The sequence below is a fragment of the Daphnia magna genome, linkage group LG5, assembly GCF_020631705.1.
Source record: "Daphnia magna isolate NIES linkage group LG5, ASM2063170v1.1, whole genome shotgun sequence".
NCBI lineage: Eukaryota > Metazoa > Arthropoda > Branchiopoda > Diplostraca > Daphniidae > Daphnia > Daphnia magna.
Genome location: NC_059186.1, coordinates 3740969 through 3761410, shown reverse-complemented (window position 1 = coordinate 3761410; position 20442 = coordinate 3740969). Strand labels below are relative to the sequence as shown.

Genomic DNA, 20442 nt, shown 5'->3' with positions numbered 1-20442 from the left:
CTTGATGCTCCATCTTCGGAATCGAAAGCTAATGGATGGGAGCAACTCTTACTTTTGCCATTACGAAAGAGACTTCGACTTAGCCAGGAGTTTCGCCTCGAAGATCAATTACAGCACTGAAACCGTCTTTCGATGCGTCCGAAAAAGCATGCAACTGAAAAGAACGATACACCGACTGAGGACTAGTCAAGAAACTTCTCGGAATATTCAGCAGTTCGAGCATCGGCAGATGTTCCACAAAATGCCCCCAATGATTCAGAATATCGGCGGGCAGAATCTCATCCCAGCCACCTTTAAGTCGCCAGATGTCCTGCAGGATGACTTTCGCCACCAAAACGACGGGTGCTAGGATACCCAGGGGATCCCAGATGCTCGAAATTGCAGAAAGAATTGAGCGTTTCGAAAAGGCCTCTTCTGTCTTTTTAAAACGAAAAACGAACTCGTCTCGCTCACAACTCCACAGATACCCCAAAGTAAGCTCGGTGGGCCAATCGTCGAAATCTATATCGAGCTCGGGAACCAGACGAGAGGAAGACGGAAGTTGGTCCAACAACGAACGCGAAGATCTCAGAAACTGGACGAGGTCGAAACCACCGAGTTTGAGTAGTTCAACAAACTTCTGACTGATGGAAACGCCTTCATCCACTTCGTCGAACGACGGCAACAAGTTATCCGCATAAAAGCTGGAACGAATACGCCTCGCGACTTCCTTCAGATGTTTGGGTGCATCCTTTTCGAGACGCTGAAGCGCAAAGCTGCAAACCATTGGCGACGAGACAGCACCGAAAATGTGCACCGTCATCTGAAATTCCTGGATAGGATCTCCGGTTCCAGGCTTGCGCTACAAAAAACGAAACATCGTGCAATCTGACTCACGAACCAGCACTTGATAAAACATTTTCGCAATGTCCGCAGTAAGGCCCATTCTCCTTTCACGGAACCGAAGCAGCACGGCCAATAACTGCGTTGTGAGATCCGGACCTTTCAGCAGGATGTCATTGATCGCGGTTCCTTTAAGCCGGGCAGCAGCGTCGTAAACGAGACGAATCTCGATGGGCTTCGTTGGATGTCGAACCGGGTGATAAGGTAGGAACCACACCTTGGAACCGGGAGCTGTAGAAGTGACTTTCACTGCGTGGCCGCTGCGAAACACCTCCTTCATCTGCTCCGTAACTGCTTGGCGAAGGTCGTTGTCTAAAAGCAGTCTCCTCTCCAGTGCAAGGAACTTGCGACGTGCAAACTCTTTGTTGTCTGGCAACTTCGGACAATCCGGGCGAACAGGCAAGCTTACTTCGTAACGCGTTCCAGTGTGCCGAATGGTCAACTCAAGTTGGTCCATTGCGGCACGGTCTGACGACGACATAAATGTACTGGGGGCCTCACGAACTGGAAGAGATTGGGTTTTCCAAAACCTTTCGACGCACTCTTCCAGCTGCTCGATCGTTCCCAGCTTAACGAAATTTATGCTTGGATTTTCCACTGCCGGTAATAGATAGGTCATTCCAACAACGCACCAGCCAAATGGGGTGAGCACAGCATTAGGGTCCTGAACTCCAGTTGGAGAGCGACGAACCTCGATGTTTAGATGGGCGTCTTGAACGTCCATCCCGATCAAAATCTGGACTTCACTAGCGTCTCGAGCAGGAAAGTTGAGATCACGAAGATAATCGAACGAAGCGAGAACATCTTTTGTCTTGCGTTGCCCAACATTTAGACGAGGCACAACAAAGGCGTCGGAAACCTGGTAGCTTTGGTCTCCCTCTAGCGACGAAACGGAAAAGCCCACGAGACGAGTCTCGACAACCGGATCTTTCCCATGGAAGGTTCGAAAACTAATTTTGCGTAGCCGACCCGTAAGACCAAGCACATTAGCCGCGTCTTCACGCAAAAGGGTAGCTTGGCTCCCGGTGTCGAGCTGGGCGAAAACGTCCAGAGTCCGGCATCCAGCAGGAAGTCGAACGGGAACCACAGCCAAGAGAACATCAGATGTCAGGCGGGGAGCAATGGCGAGTGTTTGAGGTCCTTGAAAACATTCTTGGCCTCCGACGGATGAACGGGAACTGACGAGGTGTACTTTTCTCAAGAAAACTCTCCGCACTATGCAGCAGCGAATGATGACGTACACGGCATCCGGGGGATTCACAAGCGGGTTTGAACGACAACCCACACTTCGATGCTTTCCTCCATGACAGTTGAAACATACACCTTTCTCCTTCGCAACCAGCGCTTGTTCACTCGGTGACTTCCTCTGTAATTCAGGGCAAGAAACAAGTCGATGAGCGCCGCCGCAACCTGGACACTCGACATCTACGTCTTTCGCTGTTTGGGTGGCTAAGACGGTAGAGGGTGGCCGAACGGTTGGCGGTTTCAGAATTGCAGGTCTGCTTGAAGGGTGCTTTTCAACGGCTGGCTTGGGAAACGTAACACGCCTTTCACGAAGATCAATCTTAGGCGCCAACTCGAATGCCGAACGAGCCATCCGCTCCTCTTCCACGACCTCTTCTATGAACCGATCCAAGTCGCTAAGGTCGACACCTTTCGGTAAACTCTTACGTGCGTAACGGGCCCAGCGATGTCGAAAGACAGGTGGCAGCTTCTGTACTGCCTGATCACGATTAGCAGCACTCTTAAGATCGTGCTCCAATCCCCCTTGTTCCAACACCACAACAGCTCCATGCAGCTAATCAGAAAAACTTTCAAGCGCTTGGCGATCACCCGGCTTGAAGAAGGGAAGACTAAGAAGATCGTGTATTTGACAGCGAGCGATCTGCTCGCTCGAACCATAGTGATTCTTAAGATAGGCAAGAACTGCAGTGTACCCACGAGGAGCCTTTAACAATGGGGAGATGCGGCGAAAAACGCTAGGACCAACCCACTCGCTAAGAATGGCATCGTTCGGAATGACGTCGTGAACGAGGGCTCGAAATCTTGAGGCAAAGAGAAACCAATCTCGAGGGTCGCCATCAAACGGTGTCCTACACGTGAACGGGGCCGAACCTCCAAACATCCAAGGCATGGGTGCTGCAGCGGGTAAGGCCTTCGGTTTTTGTCCCAGATTGTCGATCCAGCTATCTACGCTCTTGTCGGACGGCCCGGTAGGAAGCAGCATTTTGTCGCGAGGCTTACTCTTCGGTAACTGAATATGGATATCGTCATCTGGTTTACTGACAGAACTCAAGGAGGTCGGCGAAGGGGAACGAACAGACCTCTTTGACAACTTCTCGTTCATACGAAGACGTGCGATTTCTTCCTCGATTTTCCGTTCCTTTCGTTTGGCCCCGATACGAATCTTCTCCTCACGTAGCTTACGGGCTAGCTCGTTCAGAAGGTCATTTTCATTCTGTTCTTCTTCTCACTGCTTGCGTGCCAGTTCAAGCTCGAATTCGGCAGCACGGCGTTCTCTATTCAGAGACGAAAGGGAAGAGCTCCACAAACGATGAGAAAACGAAATGCTGGTAGCAATAGAAGACCTTGAGCTGGCCAAAGAAGACGAGTGGCTACCCACGGCCTGATGACGACTGCCACTAACGGGATCGACAATTACTTCGGTGTGAGAGACATCTTCCTCACGGGAATGGTGGGATGTACTGGTAGGCACATCCCGCGAGGCAGATTCGGGTTGACGGGTCGACTCATCCACACCGGGGCGAGATGTGCTGGCGGGCACATCCAGCGGGGCGAACTCGTGTTGACGGGTTGACTCGACCGAACCGGGGCGAACTTGAGCTCTCGTGCAGGTCGTTGCTCTAGGCGCTGGTTGTTCGGTATCATGGTCGGGGCGACGGGCTGTGGCAAATTCTTCATGAGCCTTTTTATAATCATGACGCAAATTCTCCAACCAAGTGTCGTCGGAGACACCCAAATTTGCACAATAACGATGATTATAATAAATACATTGCTCATAATGATCGTTGGCCTTCATAATGAGATCGTTTGAGTAGATAGAAGGACCTGTCTCGTGAATCACCATCTTGACTTTATTCACGTTGCGGGTGAAATTTCTTCGATGATGGGAACGTTTGCTGATCAAGGTTGCAGGATCGAGACAACTTGTCGAATCCGAGGCGAAAGACCTCGAATAACAGCATCAGGGGCGGCAACGATCAAATCAGCATCACGAAGCTCATCTTGAGTAGCCATGATGAATTCAAGAGAGTGGACACGATGCTCGGAATGAAAAAGAAAGGCTTGGAGAACTACTTAAACGCTGACACGTGAAGAAAGCTTTTGCTCAAAATCCGGGAACCGTTACCCCTCCTGGGCTGGCGGTTGATTCAGCGTTGGGATGTAAAGAGACAAAAGCACAAAGGAAATACACAGTGACGAAAATGAACGACGAAAACTTAATGACGAGAATGAATGGCGAAAATAAAGGGCAAAAACGAATGGCGAAAATAATGTCGAAAAACGAATGTTGCGTTAAAGTTACCTGGGTTGAATGTTCCCGGGTTTCGGAACCAATAATATTGTAAACTTAGATAACGATCGTTGGAAATGTGATCATCGTGAAAGGCGAAATAACAATCAAAACCGAGCGGGCAGGGCGCAAAAGAATTGTATTAAACTTTCAGACTCAGACGAAAGACCAAAAAAAATGAGGTGACAAAAAAATGGCGACGAGACGCTACCATTGCAAAAACGTGACTGTCTTTTTTACCTCACACGTCATTCCCATAATCTTTTAAAACAAATGAATAATAACAAGCGTGAAACAATAAGCATAAAAGGGGGGAATGGAAATTGCGCGCGTGAAGCCCGGCCGAGTTACCACGGTAACTCGGTAGAAGTGAACACAATAAAATTATGAGCAAAAATTATATTTTACGATATTTTTATGTACTATTAGTTTCTTTTCTCTCTATTTGTAATACATTTTTAAAAATTAATTTTTGGGTTCTAATTTATGGGGTTTAAGCCCCAAAAATTTCGTGTTACAAAAAAAATGTATTTTAAATCCCAGTTATTTCGTATCGAAGTATATTCAATGTGATAAGTATAATCATTTTAGTTTAAGTATGGTAAAAACGAATAAAAGTATGCTATTTTCTTATTTCAGTACGCTAAAATCCCTACTTAAATTTTAAAGTACTGTTCAGTGTACAGAAAACACTTAAATGGCGAAAAATAAGTACTCTTCAACCGCTGTGTGGCTCTCGCTTTTAGGATATAACAATTCTTTTTTTAGAAAAAAAACTATATTTGGTAACACTTACCAATTTTTAGATAAAATTGTTTAAAATAGATAGTTTTTCACAAATTTCGGTAATTAAAACTACCTCTTTTTGAAAATATGTATTTATTTCAAGGAGCACTACCTAAATTAATATACAGCTACCTATTTTTAGGAAACCTTATATGCCTATTTAGTATTTCATAATATGTTACCTAAAGTAAGTAGTTTTAACTACATATCAGTTCGTTAATGTAAGGTATTTGTGGATTTTAGAACGAAATATTTAGAATTTTTCGGGTGTTGATTTTGTTTATCTGCGTGTTTTCTAAATATTCGAATAAATACGCCAATTTAACTTAAAAAATTAATGTTATGTGGGATAATTAGCACTCTAAAAGTAAAAATTAGCTTTAAAATGATATTCTTCCAAATGAATTAAAAGTTTTTCAGAAAATTGTCAATCACCCTACGCATCTTACTAACAAGTATTTCAAGAGAAGTTAATTAATTTTATGAAGTATAGTGTGAAGCAGCCGTAAAGCACGAGATTCCGAATACAAAGTTCAATGGTTAAAGTCCTGTCGCATGCGGATTTTTTTTTCCAAACTAACCTAAAAATAGTAAAAAAATAACCTTTACCTATTTCACCGTTTTGGGGGCCATTACCTAAATTGAAATTGGGTAATTTTTAATTTCTAAATAGGCGGATTCTGTTTACATGTAGAAGTATAAATTCATAATATCTCAGTGTATACGCATATAATATACACGCATTAAATCACCAACATATGCTCACCGACTTAAGACATACCTTTGTCTTCATTTTTTCAAAGTAACAGACAAAGCATTGTCTTAAGATTCGGCTTTTTTAAATACGATATTATTCCTTCCGCTAGTGATTGGTAGCTGTATTTAAAGTTGACTTATTCATATTTTTGTCATTATATGTTAAGTTTAATTTTTTTTTGCCGGCCTTACCAAGAGGTCTGATTCTTTCTTTTGTTTAGACAAAGCATTGTCTTAAGATTTGTCTGTTTTAAATACGATATTATTCCTCCCGCTAGTGATTGTTAGCTGTATTTAAAGTTGACTTATTCATATTTTTGTCATTATATGTTAAAATTAATTTTTTTTGCCGGCCTTACCAAGAGGGCTGATTCTTTCTTTTGTTTAGACAAAGCATTGTCTTAAGATTTGTCTGTTTTAAATACGATATTATTCCTTCCGCTAGTGATTGGTAGCTGTATTTAAAGTTGTCTTATTCATATTTTTGTCATTATATGTTAAGTTTAATTTTTTTTGCCGGCCTTACCAAGAGGGCTGATTCTTTCTTTTGTTTAGACAAAGCATTGTCTTAAGATTTGTCTGTTTTAAATACGATATTATTCCTCGCGCTAGTGATTGGTAGCTGTATTTCAAGTTTAATTTGTCATGTTTTTGTCATTATATGTTAAGTCTAAGGTTTTTCGGCCTTACCAAGAGGGCTTATTCTCTCTTTTTTTTAAGACAAAGCATTGTCTTAAGATTAGCCTGTTTTAAAAACGATATTATACCTTGCGCTAGTGATTGGTAGCTGTATATAAAGTTAACTAATTCATGTTTTTGTCATTATATGTTAAGTTGAATGTTTTTTCGGCCTTACCATGAGTGCTGCTCCTGTTTGTTTTTTCTTCAGACATAGGCAAGTCTTAAGTTTTTTTCAATAGTTATTTAAAATTAAATTTTAAAAGTATTTATCAATTTCATCAAGGAATTTTACAAATATTAATTTGAAATAATTTATGATTATAAATTTGTGAAGTCAAGCAGTCGACATTTTTTCCCCTCCCCCTCCCTAGACGACGAATTCGACTGCGCTGATCCTTTCGGCGAGCTCCGGAAGCATTGCTCGACTTGGCGGTATGGGCAGTATGGTTCAAAACACGGTCTAACAGGAGAGGTAGACTAACGCCATAAGAGCTTTTTGTCTCAGTAGGGTGGGAGGGTTATACATTTATTTTATCCCTTTTCAATTCACAGCATAAACGTCCAAACGTTTATATTCCCTTTCATAATTTTCTAAAAAATGTTCTGTTTTAATGGTATGGGTGTCATTTAAAATTTCAGACACAGCCTTATCTTAAGTCGCAGAGCATATGTTGAGGGTTGCACATTTTGAGAATTTTTTTTCTTTTTAACTTAGCATTTCTTTAAAAACTTCTCAAATCCAAGAATCTTTCATTTAAAAAATACTTCAGACAAAGCAACGTCTTAAGATTTTATCTATTTTTACGAAAGCGCTATTACCATGTAATTTTGGGGATTATGCTAATTTTTACTAACTAAGAATTTTTTTAATTAACTAAGCCAATCTTCATAAGGAATCACAATCGGAAGCATCTAAATTAACTCTAAATAGTACCGAAGTAGAAAAAATTATGTAACTAAACAAGGAAAATCTTATTTTTTTTGTAATTTAAGTTTTATTTAATCAAGAAAAACACAAATTATTTCTTTTTTAGTCAAAAGATCTTTATTGTTTAATATTAAAAGCCAAAAAAGAAATTTAAAAATTTCAGACAAAGCCTTTTCAGAAGAATTACCTTGGTGTTTCGATTCGTTTGTTCGGTTGACGTCTCTCAAGCACCACAATTAGTTATTATTTTAATTTTGCAACGGGACGGATCAGAGAAAAGGTTCTCTTACTTTTATTAAATACAATATTTCTTTAAAAGAGTCGAACATTTATTTTTCATAACTTTTAGTAAGAATTATGCAATTTGTATTCTAAATTATATTGCAGATTCATCATCTTCCGAATAGCTAGATGAGCTTTCTGTTTCTTCATCAGAATATTCGGATTCTGAGAGAGAATCGTAATTGTCTTCATCAGATGTGTCAAACTCAAATTCTGGTTCAGAATGATTTGTTTGTGTTTCACATACGAAATCTGAAAAATCCTGGTTGCACTTTAAATTAAATGTTGTTAGAACCATTTGAATTTTTAAATTAAGATGATGAACTTCAGAAACTTTCATGACGGATTTCCCTTTCGCAAATTTCTCGTCTTCTCCGGTATGTTTTTGACTTGGTTGTTGTAGTGATGACCGTTTATCAATGAGGAATCGCATGTAGTTTATCATTTCATTCTTACTCAATGTAATTTCCTCCCTTGCTCTTTTCAATAGCATCCAACAATCAACAATATTATATTTGTCGGCAAGGGAAACTGCAAAAACGACGAAATGAAGTTTTTACTTAAAAAAGTACAATTTTTTTATTTTTACGTGTGGGAAAGTGCGTGTCATCCCGATCCAGAACTGTTTCCCAAGGAAAGACACCTTCATTGAAATCCTCGTAAGAAATTGGAAGCGTTGTATCCTTAGAATTAATTAATTCAATCGTTTCCAAAGCCTTTCGTTTAGTTTCCGTCAAAACCCGCCTTAATTTAGTGCGACTCTTCGAATTTTCTCTTTTAGTACAAGTTCGATACTCTGAGTAAGTAATGCGGTCTCAATTTATTTTTTGTAATATACCTGCTTCTTTAGAGATAGAAATGGAAGTAGTCTTTAAATGAGCATGTAAGCCCTCCAGCATTCTTCTCAGTGTATCAACTGTAGTCTTTTTGGTTTTTCTTTGGTCAAGAATTGCCTTAGCTTTTGTCTCCAGCTCCTTGTGAATCAGTGGAAGATCATTATATACGAGGTTATGGGTTTCCAACAATTTCTCGAGTTTTGGAGTGCCTTGTTTGATTTCCTTTCTTGCCTAAGAAATTTTCGTTATTTTCAAATAATTATTCAACCTGTATTGCAAAGTTGTTTACTTTTTCTAGCTTTTTGCGTAGAAGGAAATGCATATTTTCAATTTTACCCCAGTTCCAATAAAGAATAGCTAATGTTAAAAAATCGTTTCTGTCTAAATGAAGTAAGAGTAAAATCGTTGAATTAATAGTTAACAATGCAACAATGTTTGCTAATAAATACAGTAAGAAGCTCTATTACTATGTTTGGCCATATGCTTTAGCACATAAGCATATAGATACAATTTGGAGAAAACTTGCTCGTGCTCTTCTCCTCCAGTTAAGCCCATTCCAGTTGTCCAGCGGGGATTCCATAAAATCTGTTTTGTACATATATATTTCAAGCTTGAGAGAAGACTTTGCTTCATAATTTATTGATATAATACCTTGCATGGCAATTGATGTGCATTCTTATGCATGATAGGCAAGATTCCTGTCATTTCACTTGTTAGATTACGGTATTCAGGAAAATGACGAGCCACTTTTGTTTTCATCCATTTCCAGTATTGGAATACCACGTCGTAGCAGAAGAATTTGGCGTTACTTTTCATGGCTTCGTTGTGCATAAATGCAGTATGGGTCCACGATTCACCTTTAAACATGTTGATTGCGTATGGTACAACGCAGTGCTTGCAAGAGCTAACGACGAGCCCAGTCTCGTCATACTTCTTTTGTTCATTGGAGTCTTCTCTTGCGGCCTTAAAAGCCGATCCCCCACACATCTGTTTCTTTTTTGTCTACAAAATAAGATATGGGAATTAAAAATACTATAAAATTATGATTAATCATATCGTAGTCCAGCATGTCAAATCTAGTAGTTTCAAATGAAATGTAATTGCGTACAGTAGAAACTTTGTTGTAAATCCTTTGACGGAAATTTTCAATTTCTGTATCGGATTTGATAACTAAGTTTCCAAACCTCGCCTGTGGCTGTTCCATTCTATTGAAATAATAAAACTTAAGACCAGTCTTTGTCGTGTTTTCTTGTACACGCATCTTACGTTCTTTCGTTTTCTGGATTGTGCACTTTTCCAGCCGAGCTTAAGCGCCTTAATTTTACGATAGCGTCAGAAGATCTGACTAAAGGTTCTTTCCCACAACTTGGGCAATGAGTTTTGTCTCTTTTCAGCACTTCTTGGTCAATATAGTGGCGACAGGTTTCCCACTCTCTTTCCGCAGTAGTAAATAACGGTACGTTAATCGGTCCATTCTTCCAAATCAACCAAATCATAATTATAACAATTGAATAAATTGTACTGCTTTGTGTCACGTACCCGTCCATATTCTTTAGATACGTCTTCAAGAGTGCGAGCGTACATGTTCTTTGAAGAACCTGGACACTTGTGGGAAATGTGATACCCTAATAGAAGTGCCTCTTCTGAAAAAAGATATGTAACTTTCTCTGATAAACTTGCAGGGAAAAAACCAGAAAATATATAGTCGTCGATAGTGGCTTTCCTAACAGTATGGCAACTATCACAAACAAAATTAGTTCCCTTTAACAGAAACCGACCTGTCCAATTATTTTTTAAATTATTAGATAGTCTTTAGAATACGGTCTACATTGAATGTTATTTTTACCTTGCTCAGTGACAACCACGATTGATTCTGTGAGATTGGGTGTAAGCGACATCGATCCAAGGCAGTTTACATCACAGCATTTAAGAGGCACAAAGCATGGTAAACAAACATCTGTAAAAGAGCATAATAGTTGAGAAACACGTGTGTCTGAATTTTTATTTTTAGACAGATACCTTTTGTTATAATGTTTCCTTCTTCATCGATAAAATGATGGGGCTGTAATGTTTCCAGGGTTTCGCAAGAACACAATAGTCTTCGATGAAATGGCATGCTGGAGTGTGTGTTTGCATCACATTGATGGCAAAGGTGTCTTTTGCAGGTCATACATCTCACAGCGTAGAAGTTCAAATCACCATGACACTGGTCACATTTTGAATGAAATAGTGGCTGTCTTGATACATATTCTGTAAAAATTCTTCTTCTAGCATGCTGTCCCCATGCACCAAATGTTTGTCGTTCTTGCCATGTTCGATGTTGTCTTACCTGCATGCTTTCTAAGTCGTTTTTCACTTCTCTTCTTAGCTTATCTGCAAAGATACAATTTCACTTTATTTATATAACCAAAATAAAATTGTACTGGATTTTCATAGTAACCAAGATCTTCAAGGCTGATAGCTGATGGGAATTCATCAGTCGCTATGTCATGTGCTGAATGATGGGTAGTGAATGATGAAACAGTTTGTGGCAGTTGTACGGATTGCGAAGAATGTTGAAGGGAATCACCACTAAGAGTTGAATTTTTTTTTTCTTCCTAGTTTTTCCAAGATAAGTAAAAGTTTTTCCAGCAGTGGAACTAGACTTTACTTTTACATTGTTCTTCGACTTGGAAAAATGCTCGGATAAATGATGATACTTTCTTTTCCTCTTGGGATAAACATTTTTCTTCTTTTTCTCTTCTGTTGATGAGGTTTCGAAATCACTTTCCACATAATTTTCCGACTCACTCAATGAACTTACTTCTGCCATGACAAATTACGTAAAAATGTATGGTGCATTGGTGCGCCGTTTGTAGCAGCGAAATACAGATACTTTTTTCGTCAATCCAACCTTAGTCTGCTATCGTCGTCTGCTTAACACCGTTGCTATGCTTTCTTTTTTGCTGTGATCTTTTTTTAATTTAATGAAAAATGCTACCTTTTAATTGCAAAATAAATCAACCGAAATAATTAGAATTATTCTTTAATATTATTTTGCATTTCCCCCCTTTTTTACATAAAACCCATGAAAGTTATTCAAACGGATAGCCACCTAGCGGTCCAAAACATAGCCACATTCACTCTCCCCCTAGATGGCTAGGGATAAGTGCTGAGCGGCTGAGCCCTATCATCTCAAACGAAGCGAGGACGTTCTCGCCCGGTTCCTACAAATCCCGGCAAATGTAGAGCAACATATTACGAACGGGAAGCTGAATGTGGCAACGACCACAGCATTCACCACAACCAGACGTGGCCCACGTCATTACGATTGCGAAGACGATCAAAACGTAGGGTCTGAATGCAACGGCAAATTCTACACCAGCTCACCGACGGAAATCGCCTGCCAAAACGCCGTATGCGTAGACAAATAACATCACTGAGACACAAAAAAAACCATTGCGGCGACTGGTTGGACGAATAGCGCGCGCCGTCCGCTATTTGATCGCTTAGTGCAGCCCGTCGGCAGTAACAGTTGGGTATCTACGCGAAAATAATGAGGTTAAATATTTCGCACTAAAAGCTCTACTAAGAGCGCAGGGCACTTTTTATTAAATGGCGCAAAAAAGGATCAATTTAGCGCAATTCATTCCATCATATAATTTACGAAAAGAACAAGCGCTAAAATCAATATTTAACGCTACATATCACGCATTGCACTAAATTTAATTAAACGGACGTGCAAAGTAAACCAACAATTGCGGCGACTAGTTGGGCGAGTAGGGCGTGCCCTTTCGTTATTTCGGCACTTATCGCGGCGCCTTGCGTTATTTTTGCGTTGTCGATCGCCCGTTGTTTTTAGCGGCTCGCACGAAAAATAATTATATTAAATGTTTCACGCTAGATCTAGCGCTATCTAAGCGCGCATGGCGCTAGTGATGTAGTTTTGATAAACTTGCGCGCGAAGCGCTATATTTAGCGCAATTCACTTCATCGCATTATTTATAAAACGTGCCAGCGCTTCGGTTATTTAACGAGTTGCGACAAAAAAACAATTGCGGCCACTTGACTAGTTGCGCGCGTCCGTCTATTATATTAGCGCTAGTCGCTATCGAGTCCGTTCTCTATCTTAGCGCTAATCGTCGCTTGGCCAATGTTTAGGCGGCTCGTTTGGCGAAAAATGTCAAATGGTTTGCGTTGGATATAGCGATATCGTTGCCCGTATGACGTTAGTGATCTATAGATCACTCGACTACGATGCGTTGATTTTAGGCCAATTTTTTCTATCATATGACTTACGAAACGCGCAAGCGCTAAAATAAATGTTTAGCGCTGAATAATGCGCATCACATAAAATTTGATTGAAGGAAAATTCTCGGCTGAAATAAATTGCGTTTATATTTTGCCGTTTAATTCCGGGCTGGCCGGACTGCCCCTTGTCGACGACACCCAGAATATAAACTGATGAATTTGTTGGCGATTGATCTGTCCCATATGAACAGCGGCCCATCTTTGACGGCTTTTCCTATTTACGGACGCATATATGCCTTCGCTGCTCAATAAATAAATTGAAGATGACCCACCTTCAACACCGGAAGCGGTTCGAGCTGGAGTAGCCGCTGTTGGCCAGCGCCAACGAGGTGAAAAATATCAAAAACTCAGGTGACTTAGCATGGTTTGCGGATATTTTTTTAGCCAGATGTATCTGGGAACTGGGAAGCGCCTTCTTTTCGCTCTCAATAGCAAATGGCTGCGAGCGGTGGCCGCTGAGTTTTTCAAATGTTCCGTCTATGTGGTGCGAGCCAGTAGCCGCTGCCGGTGTTGGAGGTGGGCCATCTTCAATTTATTGGACAGCAAGGGCATACGGCTATAAAGGAACGACGGGTCGCTAACGATCAGCTACTCTGGGTGTCGTCGACAAGGGGCAGTCCGACCAGCCCGGAATTAAACGGTGAAAAACTAGCGCAATAATATTAAGCCAAATATTTGCTAGATATGCGCCCGGTTAATTAAATTTAAAACAATACGCTTTAATAAGGGCTAAATTTTTATTTTAGGGCTTGCGCGTTTCGTAAATTATACCATGAAATAAATTGCGCTCAATTGATACTATCGTGCGCAACTTAATGATTAGCACCCTCCTGCGCTCTTAGTAAAGCTTGTTCTAGTGAAAAATATTTTACCTTATTATTTTTGCGTATATATTATAAAAGGTATTGCGCTAAATTTAGCGCCTCGTAGTTTATCACAGGTAAATCACTAGTGCCATACGCGCTTACACAACGCTAGATCTAGCGCGTAATATTTGACTTAATTATTTTTCGCGCTACATATTTATTTTTGCTGCTTATTTGTGTTTGTAAATTATGTAATGAAATTCAATGTGCTAAATTTTACGCATTTCGCGCAAGTTAATCTTAAGTTAATTATTAGCGAAATGCGCGCATAGAGAACGCTAGATCTAACGCTAACAATTTAAAATGTTTGGCCGCGAGCAGCGAGCCGTATAAAACAGTGGAAGGGCGATGATTAGCGCTAATAATTTAGCCAACGGACTCGCGACAAGCGCTTATATCATGTACAGGCACGCTCTTCTCGTCCATTGGCCGCAATCGTTTTCCCTTTCGCAACATTTTATTCGTCGATTTTTTTAAAATTAACGAACCGCTTGCGCGTTTCGTAAATAATACAATGAAATACGAATATTGCGCTAAATATAGCGCATCGCGTGCTACTTTATCGCAAACAAATCGCTAGTGCCACGCGCGCTTAGATAGCGTTAGATGTAGCGCAACAAATTTCAATGGATTTTTTTTTTCGCTTATAATGAGCCGCAAAAAATAGCGGACGGACCAGCGATAAGCGCTGAAAAAACGGACTCGCGTTACTCGTGTGACCAGTCGCCTATGGCACGTTTTTAGTGCCATAAGTAGCACCTGAACCCAGCACCTGAACCCTCAACCTCAACCCAGCACCTGAACCCTCAACCTCAACCCGGCACCTATCTATTTTCCGGCGCTATTTTTTCAAGCTACTTTGTCAAGCTATGCTGACATCTAGCGGAGGGAAAATTAAGCGACCCCGAACTTACATTGTGCCCCCTAGTGACAGAAATGTGGAAAGTTGTCTGCTACACTTTTTTTTGCTTAAGCAGTCGCGTGGCTTTTTCGTTTGTGTTAAATAATATGCGTTACATTAAAGAAGGTAATCCGGTCTCATTTATTTTTATTGAACCGAATGTTATTTTTGGGGTAGAGCTGGTTATCCAGTCCCATTTTTTTATTGTGCCACATCTTTTGTTTAATTTGACATTTTTTCTGAATACTGATGTGACGTGTTGGGGAGCTGGTTATCCAGTCCAATTTTTGTTATTTTACCACATCTGATATTAAATATTAATTATGATATTTCATTTATCAAATAACAAAGTAAAGAAATTCTGACCAGTTATATATTGATGCATACAACCCATTACATCATAGTTTAAACAAAGCTAATAATAATACTCCTGATTACTCATTGCAGAGCTGAAATACTACCTTTTACATTACCTATTCAATGTAATGTCTGATGGGCCAATAATCTGTGTCATATGACTTGCACTTCTTGAAAATTTACTCACAGAACAAAGTACATTGATCCTGTCATAGTTCTTGACTGCAACTCGTTGAACAAGCTGTAAGTACACACATACAGTTTTTGTATCATTTCGTAACTTTTACTGACTGTTTATGTTTGATTCATATGCAGATTTTTTTGGCATTCACAGTCAAACATGGAAGATTCACATTCACTCAGCAATTCTGAAATTGTTCACGATGAAACAGATCTAGCTGAAAAGAGGCTAAATGAAGCCATGGCACAAAGGAAAAAAGAATTACAACACATGAAAAATATAATGGGGAGACAAATTAAACAGAAGAACAAAGAAGATCGAATCAGAATTTCTCAGTTCAAAGTAATTTATTTGTCATTAATTTGGTTACGTATGCCTACTTAAAATAATTATGTTATATTATTACAGGAATCCTTTAAAGGAAAAAAGGAAGTACCTAATCGAAATAAACCATGGAAAACTATCGAATGGCAAAACTATTGGAATTCTTTGGGTAACCACGAACAAAACAACCTTGACAGGAGGAAGTCCCACTGCCACAAGAGTATCTACACCAAAATAGATGAAATGGCTGAGAACTTCAATGCTTCAGTTGTATGTTTAATTCGTTATCCCAACGGAACCCAACATACCAAATATGTTTTAGCCAGTGGTGGGGGAATTCAGTTTGCCCAATCAGAAGATGGCATTCTTATAGATCAACTTTGGGTTCGACATTGGAACAAAAAACAAGGTTGCTTTTTTGCTAGTGTATTCAAATTAGAAATTGTTTTTAAATTAAAATTATGTTTTTCAGAGAAAAGACAGAAGTTGTGTGAAGAAAAGGGCATATGGCAAGAAAGAGCCAGCAAGAGAGAGAGAAGAGGTATTTCTTGTTTCCTACAAATTTTTATAGCTGTGTTAACATTTGTATTCTAATTTAGGACTGAAGAAAGTAATCGACCAAGACAATGAATCACTACTTCATGACAATCCAAAGCAGAGAAACTTCATTGAAAAAGGAGCCAGCAAAAGAAATAGAACAGGTTTTCATGTTTTCTAGTTACTTCTATACCTGTGCTAACATTCATAATATAATTTAGCAAAGAAGAAAACTATCGAACATGAAAATGAATCAGTACTCCTCGAGAATCATGAGCAGAAAAACTCCATTGAAAGAGGTAGAAAAAGCATTATGCTAATAAATTTTGCAATTATAAGTGCTTAAAAAATTTTTAAAATTTTAAAGGAAAAAAGAAAAAGTCGAAAGAGAAAAAAGATTAAAGGACAGGAAACAATAAAATGAAATCATCTAAAGAGAGAGCAGGAGAAGAAGAAGAAGAAGAAAAAGGAGAAGAAGAAGATCAAGAAGAAGAAGAAGATCAAGAAGAAGAAAAAGATCAAGAAAAAGAAGAAGATCAAGAAAAAGAAGAAGATCAAGAAAAAGAAGAAGAAGAAAAAAAAGATCAAGAAGAAGAAGAAGAAGAAGAAGAAGAAGAAGAAAACAACAAAATGGAGAAACAGGTGAAGTGTAGTACAAAATATACTCCTCCGTCGAAAAATGCAAAGCAATATCCTTCACCAAATTGCCACGAAGGTAACAACAAAGATAATATTATTTCCACTCAGGTTGTGTTTAAATTATTGATTTTTCAATGGTGTGTACAGATGTGGACAGTTTGCTGACATTGCAAAATGAGAGAAATAATTGATCACCTCTTTCCTCCGCTCCTCTTTCACCGTCCAGCACAAGGTCTTCGTCTCCCAATTATCAACACCGCGAAGGTATAATTTATATCAGTCTTCTTTCAACTAAAATTCTGATTATTTTAGTATTTACTTCTCTACGGTACAATCAGAAGGGGAAATATTTGGGCCAAGCAACTCTGGAATTCCTCCGCAAACGACATTGAAGCGGGTGGCAGATGGTACGGCGGGTACTGCGGCTGCTTCTCTTATAAAATATCTCGTTTTTAATAAAGACACCAAATTAGCAATTGAGCCATGCGTAAAGGTCAGACGTTTATCTGCGCCTTTCCAAACACAGGGAAAAACAAGAGGAACAAGAGGAAATGGAAGGTTGCCTGGAAGACCGAAAGGACGAGGAAAGGTCCCAGCAGGAAAAAAATTATAGAACAGAAGTTCGTCTGATTTGTTCTCCAATACGCTGATTTGTATTTCAATGGAAGTGTAATAATATAAAAGCGTTAATTACCAAGCATCGAAACGTTTTTTTATTTGTTGCGCTATGATAGTCGAAAACCACTTCTTTATTTCCTTAATTTAAATTACAGTTAAAAAATGAACATACCACCTTTTAAATATATAGAGTGGTTCGAGGTAAGGGGCCGGAAAACCCGGGCCACAGCCCGGGCTGAAGAAAAAAAACCCAACTCGACCCACCGAGGAATATTTTGTACGGACCGGGCGAGGGGTTGAACCGCCGGGTTCGCGGGCCAACCCGAGCGGTGGCGCCATCTAGTAGTCACATAGAGAAGCTCGTTATTCACTATGCCTGCGGCCTCAAGAAAGACCTAAAAATATTGCCGCCAAATGCTCTACGAGAATTTCGTTGCATGAAAAGTAGGATAAGTGGTAGAAAAGGGCGTTCGTGTTCAGAAGACATAATTGTCGTGTCAATGTTGGAAGAAGAAGATAATTAAGAAAATTAGGGAATTTTTTAAAGTTTGTAAAAAAAAAGTGTGTTTGACCCGATTTTTTACCCGGGCCGTTACCCGGCCGGTAAAAATTTATTGACCCATTGGCCCGGGCCGAACCCATTTACTCAGTTGGCCCAACCCTCTCCGACCCGCGGAAGAAGAAAACCCCATCTAAAAAAACCATTAAAAAACCGCCAAAAAACGTCCGTACCACAGCCCTAGTTCGAGGTTGCCATCTAGGATAGGTCTTTCACCCAGTTTGGTGCAACCACATCCAAAAAGCATTACATTGTCCATAACAAAAGGGTACGAATGGAAGGACAGTAAAGGAAGGGAAGAATAGAGTGGGGAAGAAAGGGGTTGGTCTCTCTTTTTTTCACTTTCCCTTTGTCTTTCCATTCCTACACTTTTATTATGGACAACGTCAATGTTTTCCATTTGGTGGTTGCACCAAACTGGGAGAAAGACCTATCCAAGATGGCAACCTCGAACCACTCTTTAGAACTGATCGAAAACCATGTGTTTGTTCATAACACATTGCTATTTCTTAAGTAAATAAGACAAGCTCCGTATCAATACATTCTAACTTAATATACGTTGACGGTCATGAAAAAGATTGCTGGGTAGTTAAGTTAGAATGTATTGATACGGAGCTTGTCTTATTTACTTAAGAAATAGCAATGTGTTATGAACAAACACATGGTTTTCGATCAGTTCTAAAGAGTGGTTCGAGGTTGCCATCTTGGATAGGTCTTTCTCCCAGTTTGGTGCAACCACCAAATGGAAAACCAACGTATGCTCACCAACTTAAGACATAGCTTTGTCTTGATCGTTTTTAGTTCATAGTCCTACGTTAATTGCAGTTTCCAATATTTATAACTTAACCTTCACAATATATATATATTACAATACATTTTATTTTTTTGACAAACAATTTAGTTCATAAATTTTAAAATAAATTAAAACAACGTTTTTAATAGAGGAAGGGACTTGAAATAATGTAATGTGAAAGGTAATTGAACAAGTTTTTTTAGTATAAATTGTTGTGACGTATTTAAATGAAAATCCTTCAAATTTTTAATTTTCTCAGTAATTTTTATGGTTGTAGAGACTGAATCAAACCTGTGGATACCTGTGGATTCCACAGGTAATCGGCCTGAGGAAAGAAGAGGGAGAAGAATGGTTACCCTTTTTTTAATACTTTCCTTTCCTCACTTTTCTTCCCTTGGGCCGATTCTCTTTGGATTTGGTAACCAAAACAGTAAACAAAAGGGGAAACATAAAAATTTAACAGATTTCCTTTTAAATACGTCACAAAAATTTATACTAAAATAAAGCTTGTTCAATTATATTTCACATTACATTATTCCAAGTTGTATTCTGTTAACTGGAAAGGTTTCGCGAATATTTGTTTGCGACACCCTCTTTTCCCTATGCGAATTACTAAAGAGAAACACGAACTAGAGGGAAACTTGGCGGATTCAAAAGGAGTGCGTTAAACCCCCCGAAACCAAAGGGGTACACGTCAGTCACTTCCTCTATTAAGAAAAACAACATATCTAAGGCTCGCTTCGTTTCTATTAACAAATTATTATCAATTATTCTTTAACCAATAATTATTAAAAAAAAACAATAAACAATTATCCATTGGAAACTCTCATGATGAAATGATGAAATGATGAAATTAAATTAAATTATTAACAATTATTCATTCAAAAATTAATTGTAATCACAAATTATTTAAAATTATGCATTGTAAAATTTAATTTGAAATTTTCTAAATAATTTTATATTTAATTTTAAATAACTATTGAAAAAAACTTAAGACTTGGCTATGTCTGAAGAAAAAACAAACAGGAGCAGCACTCATGGTAAGGCCGAAAAAACATTCAACTTAACATATAATGACAAAAACATGAATTAGTTAACTTTATATACAGCTACCAATTACTAGCGCAAGGTATAATATCGTTTTTAAAACAGGCTAATCTTAAGACAATGCTTTGTCTTAAAAAAAAAGAGAGAATAAGCCCTCTTGGTAAGGCCGAAAAACCTTAGACTTAACATATAATGACAAAAACATGACAAATTAAACTTGAAATACAGCTACCAATCACTAGCGCGAGGAATAATATCGTATTTAAAACAGACAAATCTTAAGACAATGCTTTGTCTTAAGAAAAGAAAGAATCAGCCCTCTTGGTAAGGCCGGCAAAAAAAATTAAACTTAACATATAATGACAAAAATATGAATAAGACAACTTTAAATACAGCTACCAATCACTAGCGGAAGGAATAATATCGTATTTAAAACAGACAAATCTTAAGACAATGCTTTGTCTAAACAAAAGAAAGAATCAGCCCTCTTGGTAAGGCCGGCAAAAAAAAATTAAACTTAACATATAATGACAAAAATATGAATAAGTCAACTTTAAATACAGCTAACAATCACTAGCGGGAGGAATAATATCGTATTTAAAACAGACAAATCTTAAGACAATGCTTTGTCTAAACAAAAGAAA

At 38.9% G+C, this 20442-nt stretch overlaps 3 protein-coding genes and 1 pseudogene across 3 annotated transcripts; 1 reads left to right on the top strand and 3 right to left on the bottom strand.

Moving 5' to 3' along the window:
* Positions 1-79: 79 nt before the first annotated feature.
* On the bottom strand, positions 80-3109 carry LOC116936052. Its single transcript, XM_032943267.2, has 3 exons — positions 2695-3109; positions 887-2649; positions 80-841 (listed from the first exon to the last, which is right to left on the bottom strand). Exons 1-3 carry the CDS (start codon positions 3107-3109, stop codon positions 80-82), a joined length of 2940 nt encoding a protein of 979 aa, XP_032799158.2.
* A 4796-nt stretch (positions 3110-7905) lies between these two features.
* On the bottom strand, positions 7906-9862 carry LOC123472367. The gene is made up of 7 exons (XM_045173766.1): positions 9795-9862; positions 9338-9688; positions 9154-9271; positions 8976-9067; positions 8689-8917; positions 8440-8622; positions 7906-8381 (listed from the first exon to the last, which is right to left on the bottom strand). Exons 2-7 carry the CDS (start codon positions 9671-9673, stop codon positions 7945-7947), a joined length of 1395 nt encoding a protein of 464 aa, XP_045029701.1. The 5' UTR covers positions 9674-9688; positions 9795-9862; the 3' UTR covers positions 7906-7944.
* Positions 9863-9948: 86 nt separating this feature from the next.
* LOC123472601 lies at positions 9949-11555 on the bottom strand. The gene is made up of 5 exons (XM_045174463.1): positions 11127-11555; positions 10706-11059; positions 10533-10643; positions 10226-10464; positions 9949-10161 (listed from the first exon to the last, which is right to left on the bottom strand). The coding sequence occupies exons 2-5, from the start codon at positions 11019-11021 to the stop codon at positions 9949-9951; spliced, it is 879 nt and encodes a 292-aa protein (XP_045030398.1). The 5' UTR covers positions 11022-11059; positions 11127-11555.
* Positions 11556-14778: 3223 nt separating this feature from the next.
* Positions 14779-17411, top strand: LOC123472314 (annotated as a pseudogene).
* Positions 17412-20442: the final 3031 nt, after the last annotated feature.